Here is an 18,065-nt window from a genome sequence, read left to right on the forward strand (position 1 = left end):
AGGGGCAGAGAGAGAGAGGGAGACACAGAATCCAAAGCTGGCTCCAGGCTCTGAGCTTTCAGCACAGAGCCCCACGCGGGGCTCGAACTCATGAGCTGTGCGATCATGACCTGAGCCGAAGTCGGTCGCTCAACCGACTGAGCCACCCAGGTGCCCCACGATACCAGAGATTCTTAATCAGAAGTCAGCAGATCCCTTGAGTTCGGGGATTCTGTGAACCTCTGCAAGGGTTGCAAAATGTAATGTGTATGTGCCTGTATATGTTTTTCTGAGAAGAGAAGCCATAGCTTCTATTTTAGGAGACAGGCTGGTACTTGATATTTTATGGCTGGGGAAACACCGAAATACCCAAATCATATCTTAGTCTTATTGTTCCTCCTTTCCCTGAAATTCCTAAGGAGACTCTGCCTCAGGACAGTGACAGATAGGGAAAAATAAAACAGAGCCACTGACTTGTTCGTATGCCAGTTCCCAGGGCTCTCACGCAGGGCTCCCTGGGACTTGAGACCAAGCGCAGGCCTCCTGTCCCTGGGGGACCTACATTTTTCCCCTGAGGCAGGGAGCAGAGGCCAAGATCAGGAGCTGGGCCTGTGCTGCATGGGAGCAGGGAGTCAAAAAGAGAGGCGTGTGTGTGTGTGTGTGTGTGTGTGTGTGTGTGTGTGTGTGTGAGAGAGAGAGAGAGAGAGACAGAGAGAGAGAGAGAGAGACTTTTTGCCTTGTCCCAGTAAATGTGACACATTCAGTACCCTCAAACCTAAGTGGCCAGGTCAGCTGCTCCTCCTCCCCGCTGAAGCTTTTATCAGATTTTCACAGAGGGTTTGAGGTGATAAGCTCATTTGCCAGTTTTGCATAGTGGTCACATATGGGGCTTCAGACGTTTCAGAGAGGGTGTCATGGAGAGAGCCAGATTCTGAAGTTGGATCCAGCCAGACCATTTCCTCGCCTCTCTGGGCCCCAGTGCCCTCCATGAAATGGGATGTGGGGCACCAACCAGGTGACCCCTATTCACCCCAGAGCTGCTGGAGGCAGAGGGGAGGTCTCATTTTTCCTCAGCTCCAGGCCCCAGACTTCCTGAGGTGGGAATGGTAGTGATGGTGATAACTAGCGTGGAGAAAGTATGCCCGTCTTGGTTTTATGACACTCGGGTTTGAGTATTGGCCCAGCCACTTGTGTGACCTTGAGCATGCTACTTTGTCTTGGGATCTGTAGCTGTGAAGTGGGGGAGAATGGAGGAGATACAAATCAAGTATTGTCTGTGAAAACTAGCCTGAAGCCTCGCACATCCCAGGCTGTGCCTGTTCCTGGCTCTCCCAAGCAGCCCCTGTGCCCTCTGCTCTTCACGTGTGGGGGACAGGCACGGGCAGAAACCCCGGGGGGAGAACTCTTGGAGCCTGCCAGGCTCCGCAGAGGGGACAGGGGCCTGGCACAGGCTGGCACCTGTCATTCCTTTCAGTCCACACCTGGCCCTCCCAGGAGCGGTTCCTCCCCAGGTCTGCGTGAGATCTGGGCCATGTCCACACTTCCCTTTCCTACCGGGTAGTCGCCCCTGACCTTGGGTCTGTGGGATTCTAAGAAGATAGAATTGAAAGAAGCAGATGACCAAGTAAGCCAGGATGGGCTGAAGATACGAAGAATTTAATGTGGATTCCTGGTGTTCTAGTTTGGAAGATGGGTGGATAGTAGAAGAGAGAACACAGAAGGCAGAGCAGATCTGGAGAAACCAGAAGAAACCAGGTCCGTGTCCAGCAACAGCAGATTGGTTAAATAAGTTACAGTGCATCTTAGTGACACAATTCTTAGAAAACATACTTTTGATGTCTATAACACTGAGTTATACAGATGTATCATTTAATCGAACCTCTGTTGTAAGCCTCTGGATTTTTTTTTCACCTTTATGAATAACACTGTAATAAACACCTTTTTCCAAAGGTCTTCACCATTCTGACTACTTTTAGAAGAGAAATATTGCAGTCAGCGGATATAAAAACAACTTTGAGGCTTTTGATACATATTGTCCGATTGCCTTTTATTTATTTTTTATTTTGAGAGAGAGCAAGAGCGTGCATATAAGCAGGGGAGGGGCAGAGAAAGAGGGAGAGAGAGAATCCCAAGCAGGCTCCGCACTGTCAGCACAGTGTCCAACGTGAGATCTCGCTGTGAGATCATGACCTGAGCTGAAATTAGGGGTCAGCTACCTAACCCACTGAGCCACCCAGGTGCCCCTCACATCGTCTTTTAGAAAGGTTCTACCAATTTTACTCCTATAGCAATACCGGAGAATTCTACCTAGGTGTGCATTCCACCACAAAGCACCAGGATACATACACAGAGACACATACACACGCATACACATACTTTAGAGGGTAACAAATATATATATTGCTCTACTTCTGGGCTGTCTTGTTTCACGGATCTTTGTGTCACACACAGATTCTTATACACGTATCCCATATCTTAATAATTGCAATTTCATAATATATTCTTAATATCTTATTTATTTATTTGTTTATTTAGAGAGAATGAGCAGGGGAGGGGGCGTAGGGAGAGAATCTCAAGCAGGCTCCAGGCTCAGTGCAGAGCCCGACAGGGGGCTCGATCCCACAACCCGGGGATCATGACCTGAGCTAAAGTCAAGAGTTGGATGCTCAACCAACTGAGCCACCTAGGCACCCCTGTTAATATCTAATTTTTAAATTTGGGGGCTATTTTACCTGTTGAATATTTTGGGTGGGTTTTTAGAATCCTTTTGGTAAATTTCAAAAGCCCTGTTGGGATTTTTCTTAGACTTCTGTTAGGCCTTCATTTATCAGGGAGGGTGTGCCATTGTGTTAATATTCAGCCTTCCAATCTAAAAACATGGTTTATCTCCAATTTTTTTTCAAGTCCTCTTTTTATATCTCTCGATAAAGGATTGTAGTGTTGTTGTTTTTTTAATTATAGTTAAGTTTATTACTCAGTTTTGATGATTTTGTTAGGATTGCAGATGGGATCTCCTTTGTATTGTATCTGGTGACTGTTTTCTGTTGGAGTACAGATCCCATTACTAAATTATTCTGTGCCTTCTAAGTTTAGTTGATTGTTTTAGGTTTTCTAGGCGAATAACAAACACCCTGAAATAGTAGGTTAGAGTCCATGGCTTGGTAATGCCTCCAGTCTGCAGGATTACTGTGACTCTCTCCTGCAGTACTGAAGCCCAGTTGTAAGGGTGGAAAAGGTGGGTGAATGGACTGAGCCCAAGTTCAGGGTTTCCCTAGGCTGGGGCAATCGAAGAGCAAGGGGGCAGGGGACTGAGGGAGCTCACAAGAGAGCTGGCGTGATCTACTTCAGGGACTAGACCAGGAAGGGGTCGTGTACTGAACAGAAATGTAGGGCTGGGAACTGGAAGAAGGGAGAGAGTCAGGAGACGAAGGTGTGGCCTTGGAATGGATGCTGGGATGTCGCGTTTCAGAGCTGATGCCTTTCCCATATGGGACTGCACTCCCTGAGATCTCCACTTTGCTGTTAAAGAAACTGAAGTTCAGAGAGCTTGTGACTTGCCTAACGTCATCCGCCACTAATCAGTGGCATACTATGTTCCTCTGTGCCTTACTAGCTCACGTTCTGTCCTTATTTTTCAGGTTCACTTTAGAACAGTTGACTGAAAGCAAGGAGACACCAGAAGGGAAAGGAGGAGAGCCCAGCAGAGCAGATAGGAGAGAGAGGGCAGGGTCCTCGTGGGCCCCTCAGCTAGTTGCGAAGGGCAGGGGACAACTGGCCCACTGGGTCTTCGTGCTGATCCAAGAATCCCCTCGAACGGGAACAGCACACCCCAGTGCCCCACGCTGTGTGCCCCTGCCCTGCAGTTCACTCTGTGTCCACCATCATACACCGTGGCCCCACCATGTGCTCTCTGTTCCCCACCACCTCCTCTTGTGACTGTCATACATCCCGTGTCCCCCCGCCACACACACACACACACACACACACACCAGGTCATCCCTCTACCACGGTGTTTATTCCACACAGGCCCCACCTTGTTTCTCATTTGCCTGTACACACTTGGGGTCTGGCCACACACGCACGCGGCCCCATCGCAAGCTGTGTGCCCAGCTCATGCCCACTTACGCTGTGTCTACAGAGTGCGTCGGATGGCTTCTGGAAATCTGTGGCCACTCGAGTGCCCAAGGAGCCCCCTGAGATTCGCATCCTCAACCCGTATTTCATCCAGGAGGCCGCCTTCACCCTCATCGGACTGCCCTTCAACAACGGCCTCATGGGCCGCGGGGTGAGAGAGTGGGACCCCGGGAGAGGGCAGAGGGGAGCTGGGTCAGAGATGCTGTGGGAGGGGAGGACAGGGTGGCAGGGTGAGGGGCAGAGGGCTTGTTCCTCAGAAATGGAACTCAGCTCTGATGAGTGTCGCTAAGGGTCTCAGCCTGACTCGGTCCTCCAGCTGAATTCTACGCTTCCTCCCTCCCCTCCAGAACATCCCGACCCTTGGCAGTGTGGCAGTGACCATGGCACTACACGGCTGTGATGAGGTGGCGGTTGCAGGCTTTGGCTACGACATGAGCACACCCAATGCACCCCTGCACTACTATGAGACCGTGCGCATGGCGGCCATCAAAGAGGTGCCGGGCTGGCTGGGGGGCAGTCCCTTGGGCAGGGCTGATGGAGGGGTGTCCCAGCACAAAAGAACAGAAAGGGGTGAGCCAGCAGCTGGTCTGGCTGCCAAGAGCTCGCAAGAACGCTCTGCCCTGCCCTTAGCTAAGTTGGATCCCTGAAGGTCCATCCCTGTATTCAGGTCTCTGACCACCGAGTGTCCTCTGTGCCCCTGAACCCAGGACTCCTTTCCCCACCCTTCTCCCCAAACTTTCCCTCCCTGACCCTCTCCCTGCCCTGGTCCTGCACCTGCCTCATCCTTGCTATTCCCAACCCTCAAGCTCATCCTGGCACCAGCTCAGGACCGTCTTCTCTACTGCAAGTCCTACCTTCCCCCCAAGGACTTTTGTGCCCCCTCAAACCACCCACAGACATTGCCTCTCAGTCCCTGTACCTCTTCTGCCCCTCCCCGTCCCCCCTCCCCCCACGGAGGAAAGCACTGAAGCTCTCTATCGCCCAGCATTGCTTCCCAAGTGATCCCTGTATTCAGGTGCCTTAATGTTCCAGAAGCATTCCAGGTCTCCTGGGCTATCAGTCAGCCTCTTCTGATGGCATCTCTGCCTCCACACCCAGGACCCACGTAAGCCCCTCTTACAACTCCCTCCACCTCCACCACCAGCCTTCCACTGATGCCAGCCTGGAACCTGCACATCTTGGGCCAGCACTTCGAGCAGCTTCTCTGATCCCACAAGGGAATGAGGGGTGGAGGGGGGGTTGGAAGACGCCTCCCATCTGTGCAGATTCTGTAAGTGTAGGGGTTCCCATCTCAGCCAGCCGTCCTTCTGCTCACCGCTTATTGGTGCGCCCTTCTCCAGCCCAGAGCCCTGTCCTCCCTGAAAGCTCCCCCACCCTCTTGTCCTGCGGGGAAAACGGAGGCTGCGGCAGGGACTCTGTCAGCTCCTGCTGGCTCGTGCCCGCTGCACTCCTCACTCCCTCCCAGCCTGGCTTCCTCCTCCACCTGCCATGACTCCCACTAAGGTCACCAGTGACTCACCTCAAGGCTGCCAAATCCAGTGGACACATGTTTCCTGACCTCTCAGAAACATGCTTTATGTTGACTACTCCTTCCTCTTTGAAACTTCTCCTGCTCGGGCTTCGGAGTCAGTAATTTCTGGCGTTCTTCTGATTTCGCTCGCCAGTCTCTCTCATTCTCTTTCTCAGCGTCCTTGATTTCAGAGTCAGCATTCACTAGGGCTCCATCCTGGACAGTCTTCTCTTGCCGTACACGTTCTGTGGGAGATTGACACCCCCATCCGTGGCTTCAGTTGCCATCTGTATTGTTTCATGCTTGGGGTTCACTCGGGCCACCTCAAGTAATGGGAAGTTATTGCAAGAATGTAAGAGAGACTTGGGAAACCAGAAACTGCCTTACGGCTGGGCCTCCTGTTGCCTGGAATGGGGTTCAGGAATAGGGGGCCCATTTCAGGTCCAGCACAGCTCCAGAACTGTCTGTCTGACCCCATCACCTTCAGCAGTGACTGGCTCCAAGCCTGCCTCCTGATTGCCAGGAGCCTGTTGGTCTTTCCATCTGTCTCTCTTCATGTATCTTCTTGCTTTTCTTGTCCCCTGCCAGCACCCATTCTGAACCACTGGCACAGCTTTTACCTGTCTCCTGGCTTCTCTTTCCTCGTATCTGTGGTCTCTTACATACTCCCTTTGTGTAAATTTTGTGTCGGCGTTTCAGGCAGAGGGTGAAAGGCTGTAGACGCGGGCAGTAGCCAGGTGACTCAGGACTTTCTGTGCCATGGTGAGGAGCTTGGACTCTACTCTGAAGGCCAGAAGGAGCCATGGAAGGATTTTAGGCTGTAGATTAGTGCATAGTAGGCCACTGCGCCTGCAGCATGAAATACAGGGGCACAGACTTCAGTACAGAGAACAAACTGAGGGTTGCTTTGGGGGAGGTGGGTGGGGGGGATGGCTAAATGGGTGATGGACACTAAGGAGGGCATTTGTTGGGATGAGCATTGGGTGTTATATGTAAGTGACGATCACTGTTCTGTTCCTGAAACCAATCAATACTACACTATATGTTAACTCACTTGAATTTGAATAAGTAAAGGAAAAAAAAAATGAGGGGCACTAGGTGGAGACAGAACTAGCTGGGAGGCTGTCACAGCAGTCTAGGCAAGAGATGAACACCCCTGACCAGGAACTTTTCAGTGTCAGTGAGAAGACAGAGAAAGAAACAGAATTCTAAATCCGCAGGGCCCGGGCTTGCCTCGGTACGGGAAGAAGGTAGAAGGGACAGCACCTTCCCTGAAAAGCCCTCTGGTGGAGACTGTTCCCTTTCTTCGGTGCGCCAGATCTCCGTTTTCAGGCCCAACCGCCCCCGCCCAGCCCTGTGAAACAGGCTGGCTTGAGGCTCCTGGTATCTGCCGCACCCCCTTCATGCAGGGCGCTGAGGAGGTCAAGCCATGACATCAAATGGCCTGGGTTCAGAGCCTGGCCCTGTGCTTTCCTTTCCTTACCAATAAAAAGGGTAATGACAGCACCTACTGCCTTGGGGGAAGATTAGATGTGATGATGCTTAAAAAAAAAAAAAAAAAAAGGCCTGGCACATAGCAAGCACACATAAAGATCCACCGGTATTACCAATATTAATGTTTTACCCCTGCTTCTCACTGTTACCTACCAACGTCCTAGACGAGGATGCACTGGAAATGCTGGTGCCTGGGTTCAGGGTCCCTGCCGTCACCTTTAGTGTCTCCAGTAGGCAAGTGAACCAGGCAGCACCCTGGCCCCACCACTGCTTCCCCTCCACTCGGCCCATGGGCCCATTCTCCAGGCCCAGCGGGAGTGCGTGGGCTGCGGAGGCCAGTGGAGCAAGGATTGCATGTTGGGGGATGTGCAAGGGGCATCAAAGGAGTTCAGAGGGGAGAAAAGTGAAAGGACAGAAGCGATAGGAAGGTGCAGGGTCACGGATACCAAGGGAGCAGCGTTTATGGACCGTCTGCCACGTCGGGTGCTGTCGAGAAGTCCAGCAAGATGAGTACTGGGAAATAGCCAGTGGCTGCACCAGTGAGGGGGCCCCATGGACGGTGGGGAGAGCAGCTTCCAAGGCCGGTGACCAGGAGCTAGACTGCTAGCTGAGCGGTGAGTAGAGGCGGTGCAGAGAGGACAGAGAGGCAGGCATGGTGCATAGGACGTGCTCCCAGGGAGCATGGACGAGGAGGAGGAGAGGGACAGAGCAGCAGCTTGCCCGAGGCTTACACAGGCTCACAAAGGTCCGTGCCACCCAGCAGAGAGACCCGGTCTGGAAACGTCCTTTTGTGAGTTGTGGTCACAGCTGCCTGTTCAGATACAAGGCCAGCATGGATGGAATCGCCCAGGGAGCCGACAGGGTAGAAGTGTGGGCAGTTGGGGCAGCACTGGCGTTTAATGATTGGCTGAAGGACAGGGAGCCAGAGATGAAGACAAAAAGGGCTGTCGGAAAGACAGCTGCCTCCAGAATTCGGGGTTCTGCTGAGGCTGGGGACCCAGGACCACCAGAATTCTGCCCCAGCCCGTAGACACTCTAGACAACACAGTGCAGATAGTTCTGGTAAGCTCCTATGCTGTCTGTATAGAAGGGAGAATGAGGAGGAATTTCCTGGTTCAAGAGAGCTACACCCCAGGGCACCTTTTTGTTTGCTCTTTCATTATGGACACTGTCAAACGTGTTCATAAATACAGAGAATAATGAATTGTCAAGTACCTGTCACCCACATCCCTCAATTATCAGCACATAGCCAGTGTTTCATCCGTTTATCCCCTCATGCACCCCTCCTCGCTGATTATTTGGAAACAAGCCTCTGATATTGTATTGTTTCAGCCTTGAATATTTCAGTAACTTTCTCTAAAAGAGAAGAGCTTTATGAAAAGTATCGCAATACCGCTATCACACCTTTAAAAAAATGGATAATCCCTTAACGTCATAAAAAATGTCTAGGCTTGGGGCACCCGGCTGGCTCAGTCAGAAGAGCATGCGACCCTTGGTTTCGGGTTCGTGAGTGTGGGCCCCACAATGGGGGTAGAGATTACTAAAAAAATAATAAACTTAAGGAAAAAAATGTCCAGTCTTCCACTGAGCTTTCAAACATTGGTGATTCCCAGTGGGTGTTCTTAAAACTAACCCATCAGATCGATTGCTTCTTGCTGGGGGTGATGGAGGGGATACATAAGCAGAGAGCAGTGTAAGTTTCTACATTTGTTCAGATCCTGGCCCTACCATTCCTCTAAGCATCCATTTTCTTTCTTTCTTTCTTTCTTTCTTTCTTTCTTTCTTTCTTTCTTTCTTTCTCTCTTTCTTTCTTTCTTTTCTTTCTTTCTTTTTCTCTTTCTTTCTTTCTTTCTTTCTTTCTTTCTTTTTCTCTCTTCCTTCCTTCCTCTTCCTTTCTTTCTTTCTTTCTTTCTTCTTTCTTTCTTTCTTTTTTAATTGTTTTAGTTTATTTATTCTGAAAAAGAGAGCACAAGCAGGGAAGGGGCAGAGAGAAGGAGAGACAGAATCCCAAGCAGGCTCTGTGCTATCAACGCAGAACCCGATGTGGGGCTCGAACTCACAAACTGTGAGATCATGACGCGAGCTGAGATCCAGAGTTGGTCACGTAGACACTTAACCAACTGCGTCATCTAGGCACTCCTAAGCTTACCCACAAAATCTAATTTCATTCAGTACATATTTATTGAGCACCTACTCTGTGCCAAACAGTCCCTGCCCTCAAAGAGAGAGTGTGCCAGAAGATGGACTTTTCAAGGAATGAGGGCAAATCACGCTGCAACAGGGAGGGGGCAGTTCACAGACAGCAGAATATAATGACAGAAGCCTCAAGGGAGCCAGAGGTTTTAGGGAGTTTGGAGGAACAGTTGTGTAGATGGACCAATAGAGAGAGGAAGACCCTGTAGACCTTCAGGTGTCATGGAGTGTGGATTGGGGGAGAGGAGAACAGTCCCCACTTGAAATGCATCTGGGGTACACTGTCCTTAGGGGCAGCTGGGTTTGTGGTTAGCATAAGAAGTTGAAGGGGAGGGGCGCCTGAGTGGCTCAGTTGGTTGAGTGTCTGACTTCGGCCCAGGTCATGATCTCACGGTTCACGAGTTTGAGCCCCGTGTTGGGCTCTGTGCTGACAGCTCAGAGCCTGGAAGCTGCTTCAGATTCTGTCTCCCTCTCTCTCTGCCCCTCCCCCACTCATGCTCTCTCACTCTGTCTCTCTCAAAAATGAACATTTTTTTTAATTAAAAAAAAAAAGTAGAAGGGAACACTCAGAGAATATAGGGAATTTTGCCTGCGTTTTAGATTGAAAGGATCTGGCCAGTTGTACAAAGTTGACTGAATGAGAATAAGGACAGGACAGAGCCCCGTATCCTTAGCACCAGTAAACAGTGCTTGTTAACATCGCTGTGAGGCTTGGTGCTGACCAACCCAGCAGAGCAGTCAGGTGGGTACAAACTGTGAAGAGGCTGTCCACGCTCACTGAGTCAATCAGTTAGCCCTTTTTCATCAGAGACTTAGCCATCAGAGCCTCCTGGTGGGAGTACTGGGGACAGGAAAGAGCCTCAGCCTGGGTGCAGTCTTCCCCCAGGAAAGCCCCAGAAGGCAGCATCTTCCCTATAATTTCCACATTAACAGAAAGGTGAGCCTCTTGGTCTCGGGCCCCCTGGCTCCTCTGATCTGAGAGGCAGGATTTCATCAGCTGCCCCCAGGCCTGGAGACTGGATTGCATCAGGCCAGAGGATGACTAAGCCACCCCACGCGGTTCTCTTTCCAGCAGGGCCCACCCGCCAGGCCTGGGCCAGACCTAAGTGACTCACATTGCCTATCCTCAGGGTGCCTAGGACCTAGGTGCCCTGGACATACGGCCAGACAAGGAGGTGCTGAAGTCTGTGGGGAACAAGGTTGGAAGGCCTACATCTAAGACTTGGAAGAGGAGAAGAGGCATAGTTCTCCCAGTGTGGGGAAGGAGGGAGGATGAACCGTGGCCCTTCTGGAGCATGGGAGGGTGGTGGTCAGAAGAGGGCACTGAGCTCAACTCATCACATCTCCGTGTCTTTCCTTCCAGTCCTGGACGCACAATATCCAGCGAGAGAAAGAGTTTCTGCGGAAGCTGGTGAAAGCACGTGTCATCACCGACCTAACCAGCGGCATCTGAGGCGGGCCCAGCACATGGCCACGGAGGTCCTGGCACCGCCAAGAGCAAGCAGCAGCCACCACCACCTGCCCACTTCATTGGCCTTGGTCTGGCTCTGCCTGAAAGGCACAGGAGTCTTTAGACCCCGAGAAGGACAGTGCCAAGTGGCCCCAGGGGTGGCGAGGCCTTGGCAGGGCAGCCAGAGCTGTCTGCCCAGAGGCCAGCCTCAGAGACCAGCACTTGGCCTCATTCTCAGCCTGGGTCCTTGAAGCTAGAGGGCCAGGAGGCCACCAGCCGTGCCCAGCAGGCCCAGCATGCAAGAGGTGGACATCAGGCAGCAGGGCTGCTGCTGGAATCATTTCTCCAATCAGTGTTTGGTGTATTATCATTTTGTGAATTGGGGTTGGGGGGAGGGTAGGGATAATTTATTTTTAAATAAGGTTGGAGAGGTCAACTTTGGTCCACTTGCCATACAGAAAGAGGCCCACTAGGGGGCCTATCGGGTCGTGGTACCAGTGGGCTCCCTGTAGCGTAGGGGTGCCATGACTAGCCTGGGCCCTGCTCGGGACTACAGGGGAGGTGGGCAAGGTCTCATGCCAGCCCTCTCCAGCTCATGACACTGTTTGGCCTTTCTTGAGGAGAAGATGGGGTATTCCCATTCACCAGCCCCTAACTACCCCACAGGAAACCCTGGAGCCATCATTTAAGCCAACAAGACAGCCCCTGGGTTAAGCAGAAAGAACTACAGAGCCTGGGAGATGGGGCCTGGCCCAACCTGATGGGAATAGCGCCCCCCTCCCCAGCTGCAGCTGATCCATAGGACAGTGCCCCAGCCTGGACTGACCAACCTGGCAGCTGTTCTGGACTTCAGCAATGAGACTGTCAGGTCCTTGGGTTCTGCCTTTAGCTTGGACCAGAGGGAAGTGAGGCTCAAGGACCTTACCCAGGCTGTGGCAGCCATCCTGGAAGCAATAAAGCTCTTCCCCGAATCTGGCCTCCTCTTGCTTTCTCTGACTTTCCTGGAAGAGGCAGGAATCTGGGGCCTCAGCAATTATGTTAAACTCAAGGGCCATCTCTCTAGCCCACGCAGATTCCTGGGTCTCTTTCCCTTCTCATGTCAACTGCTGGACGCGGGTAGCTACCTAGGGGCCTCCTGAAGCCTCTCCCATCCCACAAAGTCCTACACCCTGTTTGCTTTAAGAGAAGCAGACCAAAGGTATAAGGGCATGCCCCAGAGTCTACCCTAGTCCTCCTAAAGGAGCCACTGAAGTCCACAGCCTTACGATAGCACCTCTGAGTCCCCAGAACCCCAGTTCTGCAAGCAGGGACAGAGATTCCTACAAGTACAGGAAAGATCTATACTGAGCCTCTGACACAGGCTCAAAGACCTTACCTGCTCCTGGCACCCCAGGCTGAGCCCTGGGGAGAGTATGTCCCACCCCAATCCAGAGCATAAAGGGTCCCCTCTCCCCACACAGAACAGGAAGGCACAGCCCCCTCTGGGCACCCTCAGGTGAACATTAGAAAGGCTATCCCCACCCCCACCCCCTTAGAGCGCTAGAGTCTGATCCCTCCCTTTCCAGCATCCCCCGGCAAGCCTGAGAATGGGACAAACATACACCTGCATCTGAAGCCATGGAGTGAGCTTCCTGCCAGAGCTGCCACTATGACAGGCTGGCTGGTCCCCTCACCTCTCACCTGCCATCCCAATCCAAGAGTCCTTGCCATCCCAAGGACCACCACCTTCCCACCTGCCCCCTTACTGCCATGGTTTGTCCTCAGGCAGAAGCCTCCTCAGCTGAGGGGAAAGCAAGACCCTGAGAGACAGGCACACCCGGAACTCCCTTGGGATTTTGCTGGCAACTGGGCACAACTCCAAAGCACATCATGTTCTACGGGAATGTCGCCCCCTGGAGTTGTACAGGGCATAGGCTGCATGCCTACAAGAGGCAGCCACGGCTGATAAAGCCCCAGGTTGCAAGAGGCAGCAAAGAGAGGATCTACTCACTGCGTGGCCCCTGTCCTACCAGGGTCCTGTCAAGCCTGCGGACAGCCACCACCAGTTTTCTGTGGTCTGGCTTCTGCACAGAAACTGCTCTCACAAAAGCTGTGGTTCTCAGCCCCGGCCATATGCCAAAATAACCTGCACCGATTGGGAAAACGGCACATGCCCACCCCAAGATTCTGATTCAGGTCTGGGGTGGAGCCCAGATGTGGGTGGTTTTAAAAGGTCCACAGGTGGTTCTGATGCATAGTTAAGGTACAGCTGGTCCACACACGTCCCCTGAGCACTTTCATCCCCACCCATGGCTTCCAATTGTCAGTTGGTCAACAATTTCCAAATTGCCATCTCCACCCCAGCTCTCTCCACGTTGCTGCAGGCTACAGATTCAGCTACTTCCTGAACATCGCCGCTAGGGTAATTCACAGGTCCTTCCAACTCCACACGTCGGACACTGAACTCGTGAGCTCCTGTCCTCCACATGCCCCTCCTCCGGGAAGCCCCAGCTGCCAGCATGCATCGCCTCCACCTCGTCACCCAGGCCAAAGGCATACCTTTGTCCTACCTCTTCACCCCATCCAATCAGGGATCAATTGAGTTTTCAAGAAGGTGTGCTCGCGAAAGAGGCTTGCAGCCCTCCGCTAGCCCCACACTCCGCCTCAGGCTCCTCTCTCCCCAGCAGCCTCCTTACATATTCCCAGACCATCCACCCCACTGCGGCCAGTCTCTGAAATGCTTGTCTGGTCACACCATCCTCCTGCCTGAAACCCTTCAGTGGTCCCCAGTGCCACCTGGATAAAGGCCAGACTCTAGTATGACACACAGGATCTGGCCTTTCCTTACCTCTATCCATGTTACTCACTCAACCTCCACCCCACCTGCCAAATTGCCGTAATTAGGCACCTGAAATACTACCCTCCAGCTGCTACCTCAAAGCCTCCGCGCATGTTTCTCCTCTGTGACCCTCCCTTCTCCAGCACGGGCACCCGCGCCTACCAGCACTGCCCCTGTGGCGCCCGGGTGAGCAGCGGTGTTCTCGGATCTGTCTCCACTCCAAGCCCCGGGCAGTGGGGGCCCTGCGGCAGGGCAGCTGGAGCAGGGTCAGGCCCCCAGGGCCCCAGCGCAGCGCCTCACCAACATGACGAGTTCCATGGGTCCGCTGGGAGAAGTTAGCGGTGGGCCAGACAGCAAGGAGCAGCCACTGCGGGCCGGCCAGCCGGGACCCCAGAGACCGCACTGACTGCAGGGCCCTCGGCTAAGGCAGGGACCGGCCTGTCCCCTCCCTCCCCGCCCTCAGCCCAGCCTCCCGACTCCCTACTTCGCGTGTCTACAAACTCTGAACGCCCAGTTCCCGCGCCTCTCCGCCGCCTGGGTTCTTAGCTCTGAGTCCCAGGGTCCCCTCCCAGCGTCTCCTCCCCCCAAGCTCTGGGGACCTAGGGTAGTTGGGGGGGGGGGGTGGGGGGACTCGATCCCAGCAGGTGGAGTGGCCAGGTGAGCCCTGAAAGGTGGAGTTGGGCGGGGGCGCTCTGGGCCCCACCCCAGGATCCGGTGACGCCGGGGCTGGAATTTGACACCGGATGGCGGCGGGCATGAGGCTGCTGAGGGATGGAGTTGGGCCCGGCCCCCAGACACGGCTCAGGGGCTCGGCCAGCAGCAGGTCCCTCAGGCCCCAGCCTTCACTGCGTCCCGGACCCGGAGCCCTGCACCTCGGTAAGCTGACCTGTTGGCCCAGCCCTGGGGCTAGGGGGAGTGGGCAGGATGGTTCCCCTCCACTCCTTTCTCACATTCTCTCTCCCTCCCCTGGGCCGGAGGCACAGCCCTCAGCCCCTCCCAGCCCCCTCGGTCCCCCGGTTGCTGGTCGGACTGCGCTAGCCCGCTGTAATGTGAGGCTCCTGCTGCCGCTACAGGGCACAGACTGGCTGCCAAGGCCACGCTTTTGGCTAAAAGAGGCGCTGCCAGGTGCACAGCCTTGGGCATGAGCCTTTTAAGCTGCGGGGAAAAGCCCAGCACTGGTCCCAGGAAAGGTGCCTAGAAGAACACGGAGCAGGACCCCTGTGGTGAGTATCTGGCTGGCAGAAGCGGGGCAAGGACTGGAGGACCACCAAGTGGCCCCAGGCTGCAGAAGGGAGACTGGACCTGCCCTGCCCTGCCCTCAAGAGACCTGCTCCTGAGCTCCCCCTAGTGCAGGGGGCCACTAAGGCTGCCTGGCCCAGGTTTCCCTCCATCATTGAAAAGTTACTAGCTTGGCCCATCAAGGCTCGATTCAGTTAGCAGAGCACACCTAGCCCTGGAGGACCACACCAGTGAGGCCTGGGGAGATCTGGCCCACAGGTATGCAGACGTTCTGTGGGCTATGGGGTGGGGGTGGAAGGTGACAGCTGGGACCCAAGGGCAGACCAGCTAGTGAGGACTCCAGGGCCCCAGAGGGGTGTATGGGAATGCCAGCCAATGTGGGTTCACCAAAGGTTGGTGGGGCTCAGAAAGGCTGGATGGGCTCAGGAAGGATGGTTCATGGGGGGAAACTTATAAAAGCAGGGCCAGGTTTCCAGACCTACAGGAAGCTGGAAGGGGGACAAACCTGGACCAGCTCTCAGAGACGAGGTTGAAGTGGAGGCCTGGCTGGTCCTCCTGGGAATAGCTCAAGCCTGAGTATTTGAGCAAAGGGAAAAGCCCATCCACCCTTTGAGTCAACAGGTTTGGCAATGCTGCCCCCTGGTGGCCATAGGGAGCCATGCCCAGGCCCTATGTTAGAGGACCCATCAGCCACCATCATGGACTAGCTCTTGAGGGACATCTGTGGCGAGAAGACAGAACTCTGGCAGCTCGGGGTGCAGACTGAAATCTTAGAGGAGCAAGGTGCTGCAGTGCTGGGTGGGCAACACAGGCTGAGGCCGGGGTCTCGCTAACATCAGCTAGGTCAATAGCAAGCACCCTAATTCTTCTCTAGGCCATAGTTTCCTGCCCTGTGACATGGAGAAAAAGCTCCCTAGTTCCTTCTCCAGCTGCTCCTGGAAGCTCCATCTCTGTAGCACAGGGCAGGAAGGTCCTGAGGAAAGAGGCCTGTGACATTAGATAGTCACTGAGCTTCTCTGAGCCTTATTTGCTCAGGTGGAACATGAGGATTCTGCCATCTACCTCATGCAGTTGTGAGAACTGAAAGAAGGAACAGGTGCAAAGCATCAACACATAGTTAGGTTCTTGATGTAGTTACTTCTCCTCCTGGGTTGGGTCCGCCTTTCCAAGCCCCTTGTTCCTGGCCTGAAGACACTGAAGTGGAGCGGTGGCCTTCTCTCAATGTTCCGAGCTGCCTCAAGAGAAGGGGGTGTGTGTGTGTGTGTGTGTGTGTGTGTATGTGTGTGTGTGTGTGAACAGGTCAACTACAGCTGATGGGAGCTCCTGGTATTGACAGAGATGGAGCCCAGATGTGGAGGCCCTTCTGTGCTGTCCCACTGGCCCCAGCTTGGGCGGCAGGTGAGTGGTTCTCCCAGTGATGCCACTGGGTATTGAGGAAAGGTGGTCTGATTGGGGAGAGAACGCATGGCTTGGCCTCGGCAGGCGGGTGACAGAAGCGGAAGGGGAAATGGTCAAGGAGGGACTAGGAGTAAGTAGGAAAGTCAGTGTCTCAGCTGACCTCTCCCCTGGGCTCCCTGAAGCCGCGGACCCATTGTCCTCCTATCTAAACCCTTCCATAGCTACCCCCACCCAACTAAGAGCCCATCCTGCCTCTGATCCCTGCTGCCCCAGCCAGCCCCTTCCCGAACTCCCTACACCCCAGGCTGACCTCGGTGCCCTCTTCCTCCCTGAGGCTCCACTTTTCTCTCTGTGCAGTCTGCCCTGTGGCCAACCCTGGCCGCTCTGGCCCTGCTGAGCAGCGTCGCCGAGGCCTCCCTGGGCCCCGGGCCCCGCAGCCCCGCCCCGCGCCTCGGCCCCGCCCCGGCCCCGGCGGCCCCCACCGGCCACCTGCCGGGTAGGTGAGAAGGCGAGGGGGGCGGGGCGGGGCCGGCCCGGGACCCAGCGAGTGACTCCATCTCATTGCAGGGGGCCGCCAGCCTCGCACGTGCGGCGGAAGAGCTCGGCGGCCGCCGCCCCAGCCGCCCCGGCCCGCGCCCCAGCCACCTGCGCCCTCGCCCGCGCCTCCCCGCGGGGGCCGCGCGGCGCGGGCCGGGAGCCGGGGCGGCCGCGCGAGCTGGGGGAGTCGCGCGCGGACCGCGGGGTCGCGGGGCTGCCGCCTGCGGTCGCAGCTGGTGCCGGTGCGCGCGCTCGGCCTGGGCCACAGCTCCGACGAGCTGGTGCGTTTCCGCTTCTGCAGCGGCTCCTGCCGCCGCGCGCGCTCCCCGCACGACCTCAGCCTGGCCAGCCTGCTGGGCGCCGGGGCCCTGCGGCCGCCCCCGGGCTCGCGCCCCGTCAGCCAGCCGTGCTGCCGACCCACGCGCTACGAGGCGGTCTCCTTCATGGACGTCAACAGCACCTGGAGGACCGTGGACCGCCTTTCCGCCACTGCCTGCGGCTGCCTGGGCTGAGACCTCGCTCCAGGGGTTTGCGGACTGTACCCTTACCCGCGGATCCTCGAACCTGGGGCCTTCTCGCAGGAGCCCGCTGGCCGGCGGGTAGGGGGCTCTGGGCCAGAGATGGAGGCCTCAGCCAGGTGAGTGATGGCTATCAGCCCTGGAGAGATGGAAGGACGACTGACCTGCGGCCCCAGGGTCCTGGCCCTGCAAGTCCCAGCCCCGCAGGCACCAGACAACCTCAGCTGTGGAGACCTTAGGACCCACTTCTCACAGACTCTGGCACTGACTAGGCCACGGACCCAGGACACCTCCTCTGGAGAACTCAGCAGCTCTGAAGTCCCAGCCTCAGCCCAGGCCCTGGGGCGAATGGAATTGGAGGAGACACATTGCTGACATGGGCCTGTACTCTTTCGTGGTTGCTGGACCCCTATTTATTATTCCTAAGTTATTTATTTACTTCTGTGGTTTGTCACATCCTTTCCTGGGCAGTGGGGCTGGATGGGTAAAAGCAGCTGGATGGAGATCATGCGCTGGCCATCCCACTCACTTCAGGCTGACTCAGCAATCACAGGCCTGTGATCTCCCATTGCTGGCCCCCCCACCCAGCAGCTCTGGGACACGGGGCATAGAACACAGGCAGGGTGGGTGGCAAAGGTGTGTTCACCAGTCCCGAAAGGGCAGCTCACACCCCCCTGCACAGTCCCCAGCACTTGGGACCTGTAGTTACCGGTGGAGAAAACTCTATCCCTGTGACATCAGGCATCCTGGGGGCCTCACAATGTGTAATGACACAGAAAACCACACATTGCCCCA

The 18,065-nt window shown here is 55.1% G+C and overlaps 2 protein-coding genes across 3 annotated transcripts in view; both read left to right on the forward strand.

Moving 5' to 3' along the window:
- Positions 1-10,854, forward strand: part of ST3GAL3 (ST3 beta-galactoside alpha-2,3-sialyltransferase 3) — a 199,640-nt gene extending 188,786 nt beyond the window's left edge. For both annotated transcript variants that reach the window (XM_042951105.1, XM_042951104.1), the window contains 3 exons: positions 4,118-4,264; positions 4,461-4,607; positions 10,674-10,854. In XM_042951105.1, coding sequence (XP_042807039.1) covers positions 4,118-4,264; positions 4,461-4,607; positions 10,674-10,763 — 384 coding nt within the window. In that variant the 3' untranslated portion in view covers positions 10,764-10,854. The remainder of the gene's footprint in view (positions 1-4,117; positions 4,265-4,460; positions 4,608-10,673) is intronic.
- Positions 10,855-14,321: 3,467 nt separating this feature from the next.
- Positions 14,322-17,608, forward strand: ARTN (artemin). The gene is given in 5 exon segments (XM_042948590.1): positions 14,322-14,454; positions 14,652-14,703; positions 16,489-16,556; positions 16,559-16,711; positions 16,783-17,608. Coding segments are annotated over 5 exon segments (888 nt in total). The 3' UTR covers positions 17,265-17,608.
- Positions 17,609-18,065: the final 457 nt, after the last annotated feature.

This window comes from Panthera leo, chromosome C1 (genome assembly GCF_018350215.1).
Source record: "Panthera leo isolate Ple1 chromosome C1, P.leo_Ple1_pat1.1, whole genome shotgun sequence".
NCBI lineage: Eukaryota > Metazoa > Chordata > Mammalia > Carnivora > Felidae > Panthera > Panthera leo.